We start from the raw sequence: 19464 nt of genomic DNA, 5'->3' as shown, positions 1-19464 counted from the left end.
TCCTCAACACCGGGTACGTATCGTCACATCATCATATAATATAATCTCATCCTTTGGTCCCTACTAAAAGGATCGCCAAAGTGTTCACCTAAGAACAAGACTTAGATGAGTTAAAGAGCCTTGGGTTTGTTCTTGATTTCTATATTCGGCATCGTGTGTAAGAACTAATAAAGGATATTTCAACTTATTTTGTCTTTATTCACGGAATGAATTCTATGTTAGGGTTATTGAAAAATTTTGGAGTTCTTATAATCCAATTATAAAAATGGTAGGTACGCTCTGTTTTATTGATAGTAATGACATATCTTTAGGATCTCGATATTGGTTCATCCTTGAATTACATCTTAATACGTGATGTACTGCTCTTATACTGTTTGTAACGACCCATGTCAAGGAATTAGCATCTGATGACCCCAACATTTCCTGCGACATGGTCATGTTACTCACCAGCTTCCACTTTGGTTCGTCCTTGAAGTTCATCTTACTAGGAGAGGTATCTCTCGTACCATTTGTAAAGACTCGTGCCAAGGATTTGGATATGGATTCGACATCTGATGACGACATTCCCCTGCATTACCTTGCTCACTAACTTCTGCCTTGGTTCGCCACTAAACTCCATTTTACTAAATATTGTACCGTTTTGATGTTATTTGTAATGACATATCCAATCAAGATTTAGAATCCGAATCCAAAACCTCTTAAGATAATATTCAAAATATTTGGCCAATGATTTGCGACCATAGCGAAGCAGTGATGCAGCGGGAGTCTTATCGCCCTCCATTGTCATCTTCCTTTCGAGTTCTTCAACTCCATTACAATGCATTTCCATCTCCAACACAATCACCAGTACCTCCATTGAAACACCTCAAATGGGTAACCCTTCAATCTCTCTCAGATTCACCATGTTTCTCTCCCTCTCTCTCTCAATCACTCCCTTCGCTCTCTCTCACAATTATACCAAACCATCGCCAATCCCCAAAGCCGCCCCCTCCGATTTGCTCAATCTTCTCGGTTCCAAATCTCAAGCTTCGACTGTGAACCCTAGCGTAGCGAAGGAGATAAAATCCTGTTTCAAATTCCTTGTTCCCTTCCATCCAACTCCATCCATCGCGAAATGCTCCAGTAGACGGAGCTTGAGATCGAGCAGATTCGATGATCGGAGTCGGAGAGAGGAAGATGAACTCGTCTGGTGGCCGCCTCAATCGGTTCTCGAACTCGCTCGCCTTGCTGTTGATTCTGGTGGAGATCCTGGGGCTATCCATCGCACCCTTGATCCTGCTATAATCCCTGTGAGTTTCATTTCTTTACTTGAACTTGTTTATACAAAATTTATGAAAACTTTACTGGATATGGGCGAAGGGCTGAACTGATCATTTCTATAAGATTAGTAACCATTTTGTATACTTCGACTGATGTGTATGTGAATGTTGGAATGTGTAATGGTAATCTATGACTGGACAAGTTTTAAGTTTAAATCATTGTAATCTATGTTCTTGTTGTCCATTATGAATTAAATTAATACTCAAGCTCAAGTTGACTTATCTTTGGAGTATATGGGTCAGCAAATGGTTTAATTGTTATCTGAACAGCATAAGTCTTGGGCTTAAATCGTAATTAGTTTTGTTGGATGATGAAAGTCCTNAATCACGACTCTCCACAATGGTATGATATTGTCCACTTTGAGCATAACCTCTCATGGCTTTGCTTTGGGCTTCCCCAAAAGGCCGGTTACCGTTGGAGATAATATTCCTCACTTATAAACCCATGATCATTCCCTAAATTAGTCAATGTGAGACTCACTCCCAATAATCCTCAACACCGGGTACGTATCGTCACATCATCATATAATATAATCTCATCCTTTGGTCCCTACTAAAAGGATCGCCAAAGTGTTCACCTAAGAACAAGACTTAGATGAGTTAAAGAGCCTTGGGTTTGTTCTTGATTTCTATATTCGGCATCGTGTGTAAGAACTAATAAAGGATATTTCAACTTATTTTGTCTTTATTCACNGACTGATGTGTATGTGAATGTTGGAATGTGTAATGGTAATCTATGACTGGACAAGTTTTAAGTTTAAATCATTGTAATCTATGTTCTTGTTGTCCATTATGAATTAAATTAATACTCAAGCTCAAGTTGACTTATCTTTGGAGTATATGGGTCAGCAAATGGTTTAATTGTTATCTGAACAGCATAAGTCTTGGGCTTAAATCGTAATTAGTTTTGTTGGATGATGAAAGTCCTACGTCGGCTAATTTAGGGAATGATCATGGGTTTATAATCAAAGAATATACTCTCCATTGGGATGAGGCATTTTGGGGAAGCCCAAAGCAAAGCCATGAGAGCTTATGCTCGAAGTGGACAATATCATACCATTGTAGAGAGTCATGTTCGTCTAACATGGTATCAGAGCCATGCCCTAAACTTAGTCGTGCCAATAGATTGGTAAATTCGTCTAACATGGTATTAGAGCCATGCCCTAAACTTAGTCGTGCCAATAGATTGGTAAATTCTCAAATGTCGAACAAAGGACTTCAAAAGAAAAAGGAGTCAAGCCTCCTCGAAGGCAGTAAAAAATGACTAAGACTCCAAAAGTGTCAAAGCTCGAATAAGGGGAGGCGTGCTTTGTTTGAGGGGAGGTGTTGGATGATGAAAGTCCCACATCGTCTAACAAGTTTGTGTATTAGATCTCATGAATCAAATTAGTACTTGAGTTCAACTTTGATTGAGAATAAATGTGTAACAGCCCAAGCCCACTGCTAGTAGATATTGCCCGGGCTTTCCCTCAAGGTTTTTAAAACGCATATGCTAGGAAGAGATTTCCACACCCTTGTAAAGAATACTTTGTTCCCCTCTCTAACCGATATGGAATCAAACAATTCACCCCCTTTAGGGCCTAGCATCCTCGCTGGCACTCGTTCCTCTCTCCAATCGATGTGAGATCTCACAATCCACCTCCTTTCGGGGCCCAGCGTCCTCTCTGGCACACTGCCTGGTGTCCACCCCCTTTGGGGCTCAGCGTCCTCGCTGGCACATTACCCAGTGTCTGGCTCTAATACCATTTGTAACAGCCCAAGCTCACCGCTAGTTGATATGGTCTTCTTTGGGTTTTTCCTTCTGGGCTTCCCCTCAAGGTTTTTACAATGCCTACTCTTATAAAGAATACTTCGTTTCCCTCTCCAACCGACGTGGGATCTCACAAAATAGACTCTCTTTCTATAGTTTTCTCTTAACTGAACTATGAATTAAGGATGAGTTTCTATCATTGTTCTATATTAAGTGAACATTGATGTCCTGTATTATGTGGTGATGATAGGAAGACAATCACAAAATCTGAATAGTTCAATGAGGATTGAGAACCTAGTTTATTAACTCCTACATGCTTTAGTAATGCAACAGATACCCAACGTTCATGGATCAAAAAAACACAAATGTGAACTCACAAGAACACCATATGGGAGACGCTTCATAAGCGAGGTCTGTTTTTACACACTGAAAAACTACTGTTTATGATATCTGTGACATTTGATTTGGACATATAAATGGTGTATGATATTCAAATTGCAGGAACTAAATTCATATTTAAAGTTCCTATTCGAGCTCATTGCTGCTCGATCCGCTGCTATGGGATTAAACGTTACATTGAACCGTTTCGATTTATTTCACGGTCATCTTTTTCTTGCCTTTGACAATAACAGGCTTGGTATTCTGTGAGTTCTTTCTTCTTTTTCTATTTTCCCCCTCAAAACTGTTATTTGATCTTTGGAGTGGGGTGAGATGTGACAAGTATTGCATTTGGCAGGTTTCATGCTAAGGAATTCCCAGCTTATGATGAGAAGGCTTTTCCATACAACATGGGCTATTGTCAAATTGGTATGACCAAGATAAACTGTATGGTGTGCACTATATGCTTTTTCACCTCAATTCCATGGAAGTGGCTTTCGCATTAATGAAAATATAGAGTACTAGACCATAAGCCTTGAGCTAAAACCAAATTTCTTGTGCTAATTGTTCTAAGAAGCCCGAAAAAGCATGCTTCGTGTTGAATTTCGGTCTGACTCATCTTCTCGAGTATGTGCTTCTCACACAAATGCAACTCTGTTGTCATTCTGGCACATATAGAGAACGGTATGATTCCTCTTAGGACACCTTTGCCAAACCTTCCCCGCGGGTCGTTAATAGAATATCCAAAAACCCTGACTTCTCGTCTTCTCACACCTCTTTATTCATCATGCTAGCGAAAAAAGTGAATGTGCGACGAGCTTCTTCATGAGAAAAAGGATTCCTTAGTTAATAGGATATGTCCTTAACTTGGAAGATTGGAAAATCTTGAGCGTCCTTTGGACTTTAGTTAGCATCGAGCCGAGAGAATAGGAAAGAAAAGAGTTTTCATATTGAAACACAGCGTTGGATAAAGGAAGCCTTTGTTCGTTCAACGACATTACTGACCATAAACAAATATTGTTGCTTTTTTTTTCTTTTCTTTTCCTTCCTGTTTCTGCTGCAAGAAAGGAAAATAATGATGTTTCTAATGCTTTGATCTGCGTTTTCCCACTTCAAAATCATTGTTTGCTAATTCTAGAATTTTTGAATGTAGGATCTAATGTACCCTATGATGCTTCAATGAACATGAGAAATATCCTCTGGCTGGCACCAATTCCCAGCAATTCTACTAAGGATTGGGAGGCACCAGGTAATCTTTCTTAGATTGGTTTAGTGTTCCAAGGAACTGACTACAAACCTATTAACGATGAAATTAGTTGAACCGCCCGTTAACTATTATCGATGAAATTAGTTGAACTGCCCGTTAACTATTATCGATGAAATTAGTTGAACTGCCCGTTAACTTACCAGGTATCTAGGAGATGAGAAAGGTAACAGTCAAAGCCCACCACCGGTAGATATTGTCCACTTTGGCCCGTTACGTATCGCCATCAACTTACGATTTTAAAAAGTGTGAAAAGGCAACCCTAATCCTCAGCTCAACAATCCAAACTTTTGTTGAAGAACAACCCTCAAATAAAGAAATTAACACCTCTCATACAAAATATCAACTAAGAGATAAGGCTAGAATTAGATTACCTCCTAACATCAAAGATTTAGAAGCAAGATTTAGAACTTTGTTCTAAATTGAGTCACTCCAGAGTCAAAAGGTTTGATTGAATGACTCAAATGCAATCTACCACAAGAATTGCATAAAACGTAGTAAGATACTCAAATTTTAAGGGTGAAAGTCTTAATTTGAGAGCCAATCTTCATCGGACTTTTATATAATATTTTGTGGATATTTATATTCTGTCCACAAAAGAAATATCAACTCTTCAAATGGCTACTAATGAAGTTAAATGGCCATGATTGGTGAGTTACTCCCGCAAAACTAGATGTTATGACTTTGATAAGTAAATTCTCCCCCTTTATCCCACTACAAGAAATTATGGAATTAAAATAATAAATACAGTTTTCTAACAAATTATCCATTAACGGTTAGTTATAGCAACCTCATCTGCTATTTCAACTATGCAAATATTCATTTTCGAAGTTCCAAATGATTTCCTCAATCGAATCAGCTTATAACACATGAAATAATGATTGAACTGAGTTTATCCAATTTTGTAGATAAAGAATGAATGCTTGTTGAATCTCCTTGGTCTTGGATCAATGTAATAGGTTCAATTGGAACATTTAGAACACCATTATTCTTATCAACGCGTCTAATAGGAAGAGGTTTCCACACCCTCATAAGGAATACTTTGTTCTCCCTCCAACCGATGTGGGATCTCACAATTCACTCCCTTGAGGGTCCAGCGTTCTCGCTGGCACACCATCCGGTGTCTGGCTCTGATACCATTTGTAACAGCCCAAGCCCATTGCTAGTAGATATTGTCCGTTTTAGCCCATTACGTATCGTCGTCAGCCTCATGATTTCAAAACACATCTACTAGGGAGAGGTTTCCACACCCTGATAAAGAATGCTTCGTTCCCCGATATAAGATCTCACAAGAAAGATTTTACATATCAAACTTAAATTTGTTTTAGTTCTCTCTTTCCCTAACTTTCCCAAAACTTAAATTTGTTTTTGCTGGTGGGAGCTCGTTCCTGGGTTAAATGGGCTCCTCTTAGGCTGTTCTTTTCATATTCTCTTGCATTCTTTCATTTATTCCCAATGAAAACTTGACTTTTTACTTGAAAAAAGAAAATCATGAGTTGAAAATTTGTAGAATGTGGATGATGATAGGTGTTCTTGTGGTGCTGGATGCTCGTCCCGATGGAATCATATACAGAGATATCATACCTGACTATGTCCATATAGCAAGAACTATCTATGAAGGTTCGTTTCTTGATATGAGATTATTAAAAAGTTTTTAGTAAATTGTTTATCTGCCCTTATGAATTCTCTCGGAACTTTTAACTTTTCTAAAGGTTTAAGGGTACTAACGTTATTTTTTGAAACTTCATGGGTATTTTTTAAACGATTTTTATCTAGAATTGATGGTAAGAGTATTTATGAACTTTTATTTATTTTTTAGTTTAAGGGTATTTTTGTCAACGGTATTGTTAAAAGTTCTAAAACTTTCAAGGGTAGTTTAGGGGTATTTTTTTATTAACTTGGCTAAAACTACGATCGAAAATTTACGGAGATGATCAAAACCCTTTAAAGTTTAGTGACTAAATAGACTCAATGCCGAAGGTCGATGCCGTTACATTATTATTTTGGTTTAAAGTAATATGTGGAAGCTAAACAACTGATCCTTTCCAGATGATCTTGGGGATGCTGTGGTTGATGTCAACTACTTGGACACAGGCAATGCTGTGCCAAATTATCAAATATTCATATGCTAATATCAACCTTTCATGGCGTGAACAACTCTACCATTATAGAAGTGTCATTTTGAATTATGTCCCTTTTTTCTTCATTTTCCTTCAAACATAGCCTCCCTATTTTACACCCGTGCCATTACCGCACGGTGACATGAGGTAGAGAAAGAAAGAAGAGAATCGGGTTTCTCTCGCTTTTGGCATAGAATTAGAAGTAGTCCACACGATCGACTTAAACTAAACGATCAAGTGTGCATTAGATAATTGCATGTTGTGTCTGAGTAGCGAAGGTTAGGAATGTTTCGTTTGTTGGTCAAATTTGGTATAGAAACCAAAGTGTCCAAAATCAAGTCGATTAATCTCGATTGCCTGATCAAATTGATCAAAGGCAATTACATTGTTCATTAAATTATGAATTACTAAATTTTAAAATTTTAAAATAAAATAGAAACAAACTTGAAAAGTTGAAGGAATTTTAAATTTAATTTTTTTAAAATGTTCTTTATGTTATTTAATTAACAACTGTTTGATATATACATTGAAATTAAGCTATAATCAATACTTCTATTTTATGAATTTATTCGTTTTATTATCTGAAAAGGAAAAAAAAGTGGTTATCTTGCAAGATTATTATTTTTATGCTGTTTTTTTTTCACTTGAATACGGTATACCTCTCTCGCCTCTATTTTTGGTATAGCAATCAAGACACGTAAGTAAAGGTACAATGTGTCAACTCACGAAGTCGTACCACTTGTGAAATGAACCAAGAGACATCACGTAAGTAAAGGTACAATGTGTCAACTCACGAAGTCGTACCACTTGTGAAATGAACCAAGAGACATACATCATACAATATACTTCAATGAAGATGTGAAAAAAATGCTGTTGAAATTATCAAAAGATATTTCAATTTACGTCACATTAAAAAATGACAAAACTTCATTTATAAATTTTGGGTGGATTATAATTTAGAGTTATTATATTTTATTAATATATTCTAAGACTTTTTATTTACTTGAAAGTTACATTTACACAGTGGAGCATACATAGTGACTAATTATAGTCACAAAGTATGAATGTTACAAACTCTTGAAACGTCTCATGTAAGGTCAAGAGTTTCATTTTGATGTTATATAAAGCCATGTATGTTGTATTTGTAGGTAGACTTGGAAAATGTAGTAAAAGAAGCATTTGTGCTTTTTTTTAGCCAATGACTAAGTTTGTTTGCAATTCTATGTAGTTTAGGTTACACGTAGAATCATTCAAACTTGACATGATCAATCTTGCTTGTGGAGTGATTCAAATCTCAAACAAGTGTTCATGCTTTGAGATATTCGATCAACAAAGAAATCTGAATCTTACTTCTGTAGATTCCATATCAACTTATGTTTGGTACAACAACTTAGACACCCAAGTGAAGGTACGACGCGTTAACCAACGAAGTTTAGTTACATTTTGAAGCTCACTCCAAACCCAACTCTTTCGTGGAAAAATCGTGAGTAATGAAGCCCTATCATTCTTGGGTCATCGTGTCATATAGTTAAGATAGTTTGTAGTGGTTTGAATGTAGCGTTGGTCTAAATCAAATTTGGACCAATACTTATTGTGATGGTTAATGAAAGCTCTCGAAGTAAGAGACTCTCCTATTGAAACTCAAATGTTTTATTTTTTGGAAAAAAAAAATTGATGTGTTTGCGTTTGTATGGTTGTGTGCTCGGTTATAATGTATTATTCATCATGATTTATGAATACGATAATTGTGGCACATTCTGTGTATCGAGTAACCAACCACTAATCTACACCTTAAGGTGTGATTGATGATAATTACTTTCGTGATAAGGGTTACACGTGTATATCGGGTTGCTAGCTATTAATGGTCACTTTGACGAACAACGATTTTTAGTTGATAGAATACAAGCCGTGTGTTTTGGATAATTAGCCGTTAAGATCATTTTATTTGATTCGTCGTATAAAGGTTTGCCTATTTGACCCGAACAGGAGGAATGTCTTACGAATTATTTTAATACTCTTACTATTTTTAAAATAATTTTCAGGAAAGTTGCAACGTCGAGACCTGGGAGTGATGAATGGGGTGAAGAGGCCAATCATGAGACATTCATCTGCTGTCATACCACTCTAGATCACTCTCATTTCTGATTAGGCTATTAAGCTGCTATTTGAAAAGAAAAAAATAACTAATGTGAGTAAAAAATACTCAACAAGTAGTCTCTTAATCGTGTTCGTGTCTTAGCTAGGTTTCTTGGTTCTAGATTTGGAGTCCTTGGGGTTCGTGCATGTAATACTTGAAATTTTTTTTTGGAGGATCATGTTTGTTTATTTTGAGTTATCTATACCTATGTCGATATCGTACGTACCCATATGGTCCCTCACCCCACTAAATGTGGGTTTACGGAGTATTAGTCGTAATAGAAGATCCTTGTTCATTTTCACACACAATACGTGACCTGAATCATGTATGTACTCATATGGCCCAATACCTCGTTCAAGTTGAGCTTACAGAGCACGAGTTCGAGGAGGCCGATGTCCATTTCCACCTCAATACGTAGCATGAGTCATGATTTGGATATACCTAACCCGACCAAGGACAACCTAAGTTATGTCAACGGTACAAAGTCGTGGACCTACAAATCAAAGCAAGAATCATATATGTTATCCCACAAATCGAGGCAGGGCAACTCACTAATTGAGTGAGGAATAGATTATCATGGCATATTGGAACGATAGGGATGTAGTCTTGGCTCGACTCTAGGTATAGTAAGCTAATCTTGATTTTTTTCGTGGTGTGGACTTAACTAGGTTTTCTTAAAGGGCAACTTAATGGCTTCTTGCTTTAATCGTGCTTGAGAAATTTCAAGTGGTTAACCGTGTTTGGGTCCTCGATTTTGCACTTTCTACACTCCGAAATTCCCTGAATATCTTTACTAGGTCTTAGAATGAATCCTAAATCAGGGAGGGGTGTTCACGGAAGTAAGGTACTTAAAGGAGTTTTAGAAGATACGATATCCGTACCTTCGAAGGGTCATCTGAAAACTCGACTGTAACAGAATAGTGATTATCGTATCTGGAGACTATATTTCGACTGATGAACTATCCAAGTGTCGTATGCGACATTTATGGCAAAGAGCGATGCATTTCTATGGTGGTAGTATTTCTATCCAAGGGAGACCCAATAATATTGCTACAATTTAATGAAATTCATAAACCTACAACAAAATAAACGATCAATGAAGGCTTATGAGAAGGAGTTTACAAGACTCGAGAAGTTTGCCTCAAAACTAGTAGACATAGAGACCATGAGGGTATCTGGCGGTTGTAGACCAGCTATGATGATTGGAAATGCATATCAAGCAGATTTCAAGCACTAGCGACAATAGAATCTACCTCGAGGTCTTACTAGATGATCTCGAGCTCGTATCGGTTAAAGATCTCACAATATTTGAGAGAGTCACACTTGGGGACATTGTTTGACAACCTCTGGAGTGTGGCTTTCGATGTGGGGAACAAGGCCACATTGTTAGTCACTATCTATAGGGGTGCCAAAGATGGTAGGTAATTGTAACGGTCCAAGTCCACCGCTAGTAGATATTGTTCTCTTTGGGCTTTCCCTTTTGAGCTTTCCCTCAAGGCTTTAAAATGCATCTGCTAGGGAAAGGTTTCCACACCGTTATAGAGGGTGTTTCGACCTCCTCCCCAACCAATGGGGGATTGTAGGATGTCACAATCCACCTCCCTTCAGAGCCCAGCGTCCTCGCTGGCACTCGTTCCTTTCTCCAATCAATGTGGGACCCCCGCCAAATCCACCCTCCTTCGAGGCCAACGTCCTTACTAGCACATCGCCTCGTGTCTACCCCCTTCGAGAAACAGCCTCTCCAATCAATGTGGGACCCCTCCAAATCCATCCGCTTCGGAGCCTAGTGTCCATACTAGCACATCGTCTCGTGTCTACCCCCAGGGGAATAGCATCTTCAATCGATGTGGTACCCCCGCCAAATCCAACTCCCTTCGAGCCCCAACATCCTTACTGGCACATCGCCTCGTGTCTACTCCCCTTCGGGGAACAGCCTCCTAGCTGGCACATAGTCCAGTGTCTACCCCCTTTAGGGGAACAGCCTCCTCGCTGGCACATAGTCCGGTGTCTGGCTCTGATACCATTTGTAACGACCCAAGCCCACCGCTAGCAGATATTGTCCTCTTTGGGAAGCCCAAATATTGTCCACATTGGACTTTCTCTTTCGAGCTGCCCCTCAAAGCTTTAAAACACGTCTACTAAGGAAAGGTTTCCACACCATTATAAAGGGTGTTTCATTCTCCTCTCCAACCAATGTAGGATTATAGATCTCCTCTCCAACCAATGTCGGATTATAGAATATCACAGTAATAACCTTTAAGCTTCACCTTAAACTCAAGTGGGTAATAGTCCGAGTCCACCACTAACAAATATTATAAAATCTCACATCAATTGGAGGAGGGAGGAGGAGGGAACGACATCGATCGGAGAAAGAAACAAGTCAAAAAAGTTTCAACCTTCTCTCTTGAAAAGCTTAATTCTTTATCTAATTTTTTTCATAAACTCACTAAATAGTGTCAGAGTATTATCAACCACTTCTAATATTTACCTTTAAAAAGAATAAAATTGAAAATAACAACCTGGACTAANAAAAAAAAAAAAAAAAAAAAAAAAAAAAAAAAAAAAAAAAAAAAAAAAAAAAAAACTTCATATATATATAGTCTCTTAGTTATTATTTATTTGACAAAAAAGCTGGCAGGAAAAAAAACATTTCACCTAAAAACACTACATTTCACCCAAAATGAAGCAAATTGAAGCAAATTGGGCAGTGATTGATGAAACTCAACAACAAATCAGGCAAAGGATGACCCAAAATGAAGTAAATTGAACCAAAAAACTAAAATTAAAGCAGCTTAATGCCTGCTTCCCTCACAGAATCAACGACAGCTTTGACCTTACCATGATATTTCTGTTCTCTTTTCAAGTGTACACAAACAGCTGGGATTCCCTTGAGCATAAGCCTCTCTCCCAACAATTTCCCAATCTTTGCAGCAGCAGCCACATCCCTTGTCGACTCCATGCTCGACCGCAGCGCCTTCTCTTGGGAGCTTGCAGCTGAAGCAACCGTGGCTGTTTTGGAGTGGATCACTTGGGCACTAACATACTTGTTTGTGAAGTGCATTTTCAAGATATATGGCTTTAGATACTGGGTTAATCTTGGTGGCCTAACTGGAGGAGGAATCACCATCTCCCTTTACTAGTCCAATTCAATAATGCTCTAAACAAGAGAAACATGGATGAATCTCACAATCTTCAATCATCTTTCACACTTTCAATCAACAACATGTTTTAATGTGTCACAGCATGCTTAATACAATCAATCGAACTATATATCAGGCATAATCGCATTAACAATCAGAAGTTATCAAAAACCAAGCGACCTCATGCTAACAACCAATTAACATGCTTTACAAGCTTAATTTCCATTAGGTTACTAGGTGCATATCATATGTTGTGCCATTAGGTTATTATGTGGGATTGTTTAGAGGAATCTTCGACTATCCTCTTGCACAATATCGGGATAGGTAGGGGCATAGGGATCACTCTCCAATTCATAGTGACTATGTGGGGACTACGGAGTAGCCAACTAATTTCTAGTACAAAGCTGCCCAGAAAACATGAGTCATATAGGTCACATAGTTGGAAGGTATTGTTAACAGAGAACACGCACCTCACCATTCTATGATATCAATTGAAAACAGAGAAATAGTAAAAGGCATAACTAGATTACCTAAACCCTAAAATACCCAAGAAACAATAGGACAAGCTCAAAGGAGCAAGGTTATCTGATACTAGTGGTTAAAGATAAACTCAAAGGAGTTAGATAGCATAAAACCAACCATTGAGTAGGACCTGTGACACAATGATTTAATAAGCTCATAGGAGTTGGTTTATGAAAAACAAATAATAGAATATGTGATGAAACATCAATGGTTGAAATATGAGCTCAGAGGAGCTAAACTATATGATACCAATCGCTGGGATGGGTTATATGACTTTAATGATTAAGATACGCTCAGATGGGCTAAAAGATGTAAATCCAACCATTAGGCTAGACCATTTGATATAGATGATTGAGGTAAGCTTGGAGGATCTGAATATTATGAACTCAATCTTTGAGACAGACTCGAAGGAGATGGATGATATGGTATCAAGGAGTGAAAACCCTATTGTGAACTCAAATGAGCTAAGCAATCTCAAACATAAGACTTTTAGCATTGCATTAGCTCAAGGGAGTTGAATGAGTCTTATTCAAAATATTGTTATGATGGATAACCTATGATTGAGAATCTAGGCTATTACTATTGAGAGACATATGAGTTAAGACACACGATATAATGGTTATGAGTGAGATTGGTATCTAGTTATAAGCCTACAAGTGAGCTACTTATTGAGTGTACTTTTATACTCCTCCATGTTGCTCTTCTTTTTTAAGTGGTACCTAAGCTTCCACATCTAGTGATGAGGACATAACAAAGCTAAGGGGTTATGAGGCCATGGAGCTTAGAACTCTAGAATGTATATTTTGAATGTACATGAAAGATCATACTATAGATTCCACTATAAATTTATCGAGATACTAAGAGTTATTTAAATAAATTGAGTTGACCTTGTTCATTATTCCTTCATAGTGGCCCTTTGATAAGTGATGATAAATGTGACTCATTACTGTTGGTAAGGGCATACAAATAGGAGCCCACAAAACAAGGCAACATATTGAAATAGCCTCCAATCAAGCAAAATGAGTCCTAACAAATAAATACAAAAAGCTTAGTCACAAATACCCAGAGAGACAGATTTTCTTTAGTAATTATCAATATTCCTAACATAGCTTTCAAAGTAATGGCAATGGGTAATAGTTTTGATATAATTGGTAGCAACAGATATAAATGATAATTGTTCTTTAAACATTTAAAAATGGCAACAATTCATAAGGCCAAAGGTATAAATTAGTTCTGTGCCGCAGATTCTTTTGGCTGAACCAATGACTAAAACAATATCATTTATTAATAAAAATGGACAACCATACCAATGAAGATGGATTGAGCAAACCCAATTTTCAAACTACACTCGTCTGTCGGTTTGGTTTTCTTGAGTTTCAACCATTTTGGGTTTATAACATGCCAATTTCTTATCTTCAAAGTTTCAATTTACCAAGAAACAAGCCAAATTAAGGAAATTTTATTCATTATGGGCACAGCAAAATGGTTGCCTACAGGTTCAAAATCTGTTCGCCCCTATCCTAATAAGCATAGTTCCCTCAAATTGAGATTGATACTCACAAGAAAGAGAAAAATGAGACTCCCAATCATGGACACAATGCTTCTTTACAATCATATATTTTCTACAGTTCCAGCATCAGACTGAACCAAATAAAAGGATTACAAACAAACTTCATCAATAAGACATTAGATAGCTCAGATGCATCCAGAAATGACAATAGTCAAACCCTCTTTTTGGAACCGTATTTCAAATCAGAACGGATTTCAAAACATTTCATGGCCTAATTCATTATTACCTAAAACTAATCTGTTTTCTCTCGATTTTCCAGTCTGCAAGAGAGCTGATGTTTGTTGACGGAAAATAGTTTTTATGATTTACAATTACAAGATATAATTTTAGAATAGTTATTTTCTTTTTATTTCTTCTAACCATCAAGACAAGGAATTTCATTTATGGTAAGTAGAAATCCATTAGAGTGCAAAAAAGAAAACCCCCATCTTATTCCTCCCAACTTTTCCAGTTCCACCTTTATTCAAGATTAGCAAACGTGTAAGCCTTGTCAAATCAAATATTATGAATTTAAGAAAAGGATATGATATAAAAACAAATTAAAGCGAAATTACCAGATAAATTTATCCACTAAAACAGATTACTAGAGGAGTAAACCCAATTAATCTTTGCTTGTGTTCGAGCTTTTTAGGAATTGGTTCATGTAAGTTTTCGAATACTATACCATCCTGTATGAGATAAAGGATTACAAAAAATGAACGCTAATTCTCAGTATCCAATCGGTTGCCAAAAAGTAAACAATTCAATTACGTAGAACTTCAGTAGTATAAATTAACAAAAACACAGGAGCAATTGAATCCAACGAAAGTATATACAGCAAACAAAATAAATAATAACGCATTTTTGATCTTTTAATTTGTGTTTTCAAGTGAGAAAAAAGATAGAGATCGAGATTGGGAGAATACCAGTAACAACAAGGGAGTATAAAATCGGTACAAGATGAACGGCGACGGCGGCAGCAGTTCACGGGAGAGAGGCGGCGGCGGCAACAATGAGCTGCTGAAATGGAGGAGGAGCCGGCGTGAAGAAGAATAACAAGTAGAATTGGAGCAGGGATGAAAGATTAGGGNAAAAAAAAAAAAAAAAAAAAAAAAAAAAAAAAAAAAAAAAAAAAAAAAAAAAAAACTGGGCTCAGGTTTCTTTAAAATATATATATATATATATATTATAATAATAATAATAATAATTCAATAATACATTTTAACTTAATTTAATATATATTTTAATAAATAATAAATAATCCAAACAAATCAAACCAATTCAACCGATCTAAAATTTTAAAGGTATTAACGTTTACTTTTGAAAGTTTATAAGTATTTTCGAAACATGATGCAACGGTCGCCATTCCTAACGGGTGCCTGGCATCAACAGCTACCACAGAATGCTCGTCCGACCAGAGAGGCCCTGGAGGTGTGCGAACTGATTGGTGGGTCTATAATTGCACGTGTGAACCGTGTGCAGGGAAATTAAGTACACATCCAAATTGCCCGTTAGGATAGCCGTCGTGGGAAAATGGACTGTTATGACAGGTCTCATTCATGAAATTGTATATGTTACCCCAACCGTGAGATCATTTACTGAGTCTTTCTTAAAATACTCAAGCCACGTGATACTTATATTTCAGGTAAAGGCAAGGCTCCCTGAACAACTGACGATGACATCGCAATTTGAGACCATGACACAAGCTAGAATACGATGTTTTTAATTTAAATGTTTATTTAAATTTATGCTTTAAGAAAAGTTTAAATGAAGTATTTCCGCGTTCAATGTTCATATATATATATATATATATATATATAAATAATAGTGACCTTAGATTAAGTAAAAAATTTAGGGTCGTTACATTTTAGGTAAAGGAAAAGCTCCCATGCACGAATAACAGTAAACGCTAGAAATGTCATGAAAGTCGGGATAGATTATGATAGCCCAGTAAAACATTCAAAGTATTTATTGTTAACTTCCGCATATCTAATTAAAACATTCAAAGGATTAACACGACCATTGTTCTGGGAAGATGAGGGCGAGCTCAATGAGTTTATTATGGTTTTAGAATGTGTAATAACAGTGTCGGCAAGGATGAATTTAAGGAAAACGATAACGTCGGAAAATCTCACGTTTTTGCAAGTAGATAATGTCTTAGAACGCTATGGAAGAGAGGACTAACGAGCCAGAGAATACCTTGATGCACACGAGTGATTACTATCAAACAGTGTCGTAGCTTTGCCCGTTAAGAGGATGAACTAATTGTCAATACAATTCTCTGTGCGCAAATTCGAACCTTAGTAAGTACAAATGGAAATGGAAGGGCATAGGCGGATCGCCATACAAGTCATGGATAACACTCGATCGTCAAGATACAACCAACATTGGTTAGGCAACCATAGCACTATGTTTAAAAATAGCTAGGCTTTCTCTTTCGGGATTCCCCTCAAAACTTGAAAACACGTCTGCTACAAAAAGGTTTTCACACCATTTCGTTTCTTTCTCCAATCGATGTGAGACCCCACCAAATCCACCCCTCTTCGAGGCCCAGCGGCACACCACTTTGTGTCTACCTTCAGGGAACCGCCTCCTCACTGGCACATCGTCCGGTTTCTGGCTCTAATACCATTTGTAACGACCCTAGTCCACAACCAGCAAATAAAATAAAAGGTTTTCACACCATTTCGTTTCTTTCTCCAATCGATGTGCGACCCCACCAAATCCACCCCTCTTTGAGGCCCAACGTCCTTATTGGCACACCACCTTGTGTCTACCTTCAGGGAACAGCCTCCTCACTGGCACATCATCCGGTTTCTGGATCTAATACCATTTGTAACGACCCTAGTCCACAGCCAGCAGATAAAATAAAAGGTTTTCACACCAGTTCGTTTCTTTCTTCAATCGATGTGGGACCCCACCAAATCCATCCCTCTTTGAGGCCCAACGTCCTCATTGGCACACCACCTTGTGTCTACCTTCGGGGAACAGCCTCCTCACTTGGCACATCGTCCGGTTTTTTGCTCTAATACCATTTGTAACGACCCTAGCCCACAGCTAGCAGACATATTGTCCTCCTAAGTATTAACTTTTTTTTTTTTTTTTAATTTAACTATAGAATTCTTTTTTTAGAAATAAATTAATATAAAAAATGAATGTTATTTTTATTAATTAGGGTGATGGATAATAGAGGAACATGACAATTAAGTAAAAGGTTGTCTGTGGAACACGCAAAGGACAACCTGTACTGTCGTCCCTCTTCATTTGACTCTGTCTACTGTCTCATAATTCCTATAACCTATCTCCTACCAACATTTTTAAACAATATTTAATTTATTTTAATTTTAATTTCTATTTTCTTATGCGATAAACTTGATTATATAACTCGAAAATAAATCTTAAAAATACGACTTAAAAAAGACGTGTTTATATGACTCGAGAACTCTATTAATTGGGATGGAATGATAAAAGTTGAAAAAAAATCGAGTCAATTTGCGAGTTGACTTTTTTTGGTTAGGTCAACCTGACCAACCCGAAAATAAAGTTACGATCCAACAATTTCTTATCTATTTTTTAGATTTATTACGAAAATTAAAAATATTTAATATTTGAGTTTTATAAGATTTAAATTATTGTCACAATTGCACTTGGATAGTAGCAGACTTGCTATTGTGCGACACTCAGTTCCCAGCAACAAGTGAGTTAAGTCTATTCGTTCTTGCGTCGTCTACGACCAAGCGACGTGTGCTCGAACCTCTGGTCCCGATTCAAGAAGAAAGTTTTAGAAAACGGGGTAGAGAGATTTCAAAAGAGAGTTTTGAAAGTAAGATTTGAGAAATTGAAATCGGTGTTATATGAAAATGTAAGCAAAAGGGAACAACAACGGCTTACGAGAAGTTCTGTAACGGCCCAGATNATCCCTCTTTGAGGCCCAACGTCCTCATTGGCACACCACCTTGTGTCTACCTTCGGGGAACAGCCTCCTCACTTGGCACATCGTCCGGTTTTTTGCTCTAATACCATTTGTAACGACCCTAGCCCACAGCTAGCAGACATATTGTCCTCCTAAGTATTAACTTTTTTTTTTTTTTTTAATTTAACTATAGAATTCTTTTTTTAGAAATAAATTAATATAAAAAATGAATGTTATTTTTATTAATTAGGGTGATGGATAATAGAGGAACATGACAATTAAGTAAAAGGTTGTCTGTGGAACACGCAAAGGACAACCTGTACTGTCGTCCCTCTTCATTTGACTCTGTCTACTGTCTCATAATTCCTATAACCTATCTCCTACCAACATTTTTAAACAATATTTAATTTATTTTAATTTTAATTTCTATTTTCTTATGCGATAAACTTGATTATATAACTCGAAAATAAATCTTAAAAATACGACTTAAAAAAGACGTGTTTATATGACTCGAGAACTCTATTAATTGGGATGGAATGATAAAAGTTGAAAAAAAATCGAGTCAATTTGCGAGTTGACTTTTTTTGGTTAGGTCAACCTGACCAACCCGAAAATAAAGTTACGATCCAACAATTTCTTATCTATTTTTTAGATTTATTACGAAAATTAAAAATATTTAATATTTGAGTTTTATAAGATTTAAATTATTGTCACAATTGCACTTGGATAGTAGCAGACTTGCTATTGTGCGACACTCAGTTCCCAGCAACAAGTGAGTTAAGTCTATTCGTTCTTGCGTCGTCTACGACCAAGCGACGTGTGCTCGAACCTCTGGTCCCGATTCAAGAAGAAAGTTTTAGAAAACGGGGTAGAGAGATTTCAAAAGAGAGTTTTGAAAGTAAGATTTGAGAAATTGAAATCGGTGTTATATGAAAATGTAAGCAAAAGGGAACAACAACGGCTTACGAGAAGTTCTGTAACGGCCCAGATCAACCGCTAGCAGATATTGTTCTCTTTGGGCTTTCCCTTTCGGGCTTCCCCTCAAGGCTTTAAAACGCATCTGTGAGGAGAAGGTTTCCACACCCTTACAAATGATGGTTTGTTCTACTCCCCCAACCAATGTGAGGCATCACAATCCACCCCCCTTCGGGGCCCAGCGTCCTCGCTGACACTCTTTCCTTCCTCCAATCGATGTGGGACTGCCCCTAAATCCACCCTCTTTTGGGGCTCAGCATCCTTACTGATACACTGCCTCATATCTACCCCCCTTCAGGGAACAACGAGAAGACTGACACATCGTCTTGTGCCTGACTTTGATACCATTTATTGTGATGTCCCACATTAGTTGGGGAGGAAAACAAACCATCATTTA

General features: G+C 37.3%; 2 protein-coding genes across 2 annotated transcripts; one reads left to right on the top strand and one right to left on the bottom strand.

Moving 5' to 3' along the window:
- The first annotated feature begins 729 nt into the window (after positions 1 to 729).
- On the top strand, positions 730 to 7228 carry LOC111779958. Its single transcript, XM_023660180.1, has 7 exons — positions 730 to 1289; positions 3403 to 3480; positions 3571 to 3713; positions 3806 to 3876; positions 4601 to 4696; positions 6239 to 6331; positions 6761 to 7228. Exons 1-7 carry the CDS (start codon positions 870 to 872, stop codon positions 6841 to 6843), a joined length of 984 nt encoding a protein of 327 aa, XP_023515948.1. The 5' UTR covers positions 730 to 869; the 3' UTR covers positions 6844 to 7228.
- Positions 7229 to 11559: 4331 nt separating this feature from the next.
- LOC111779971 (50S ribosomal protein L18-like) lies at positions 11560 to 15263 on the bottom strand. Its single transcript, XM_023660195.1, has 2 exons — positions 15106 to 15263; positions 11560 to 12125 (listed from the first exon to the last, which is right to left on the bottom strand). Exon 2 carries the CDS (start codon positions 12093 to 12095, stop codon positions 11751 to 11753), a length of 345 nt encoding a protein of 114 aa, XP_023515963.1. The 5' UTR covers positions 12096 to 12125; positions 15106 to 15263; the 3' UTR covers positions 11560 to 11750.
- Between the last annotated feature and the right edge of the window lie 4201 nt (positions 15264 to 19464).

The sequence above is a fragment of the Cucurbita pepo genome, chromosome LG18 (genome assembly GCF_002806865.2).
Source record: "Cucurbita pepo subsp. pepo cultivar mu-cu-16 chromosome LG18, ASM280686v2, whole genome shotgun sequence".
Taxonomy (NCBI): Eukaryota; Viridiplantae; Streptophyta; class Magnoliopsida; order Cucurbitales; family Cucurbitaceae; genus Cucurbita; species Cucurbita pepo.
The sequence above is the reverse complement of the archived record's forward strand: the minus strand, read 5'-3'. Positions and strand labels throughout refer to the sequence as shown.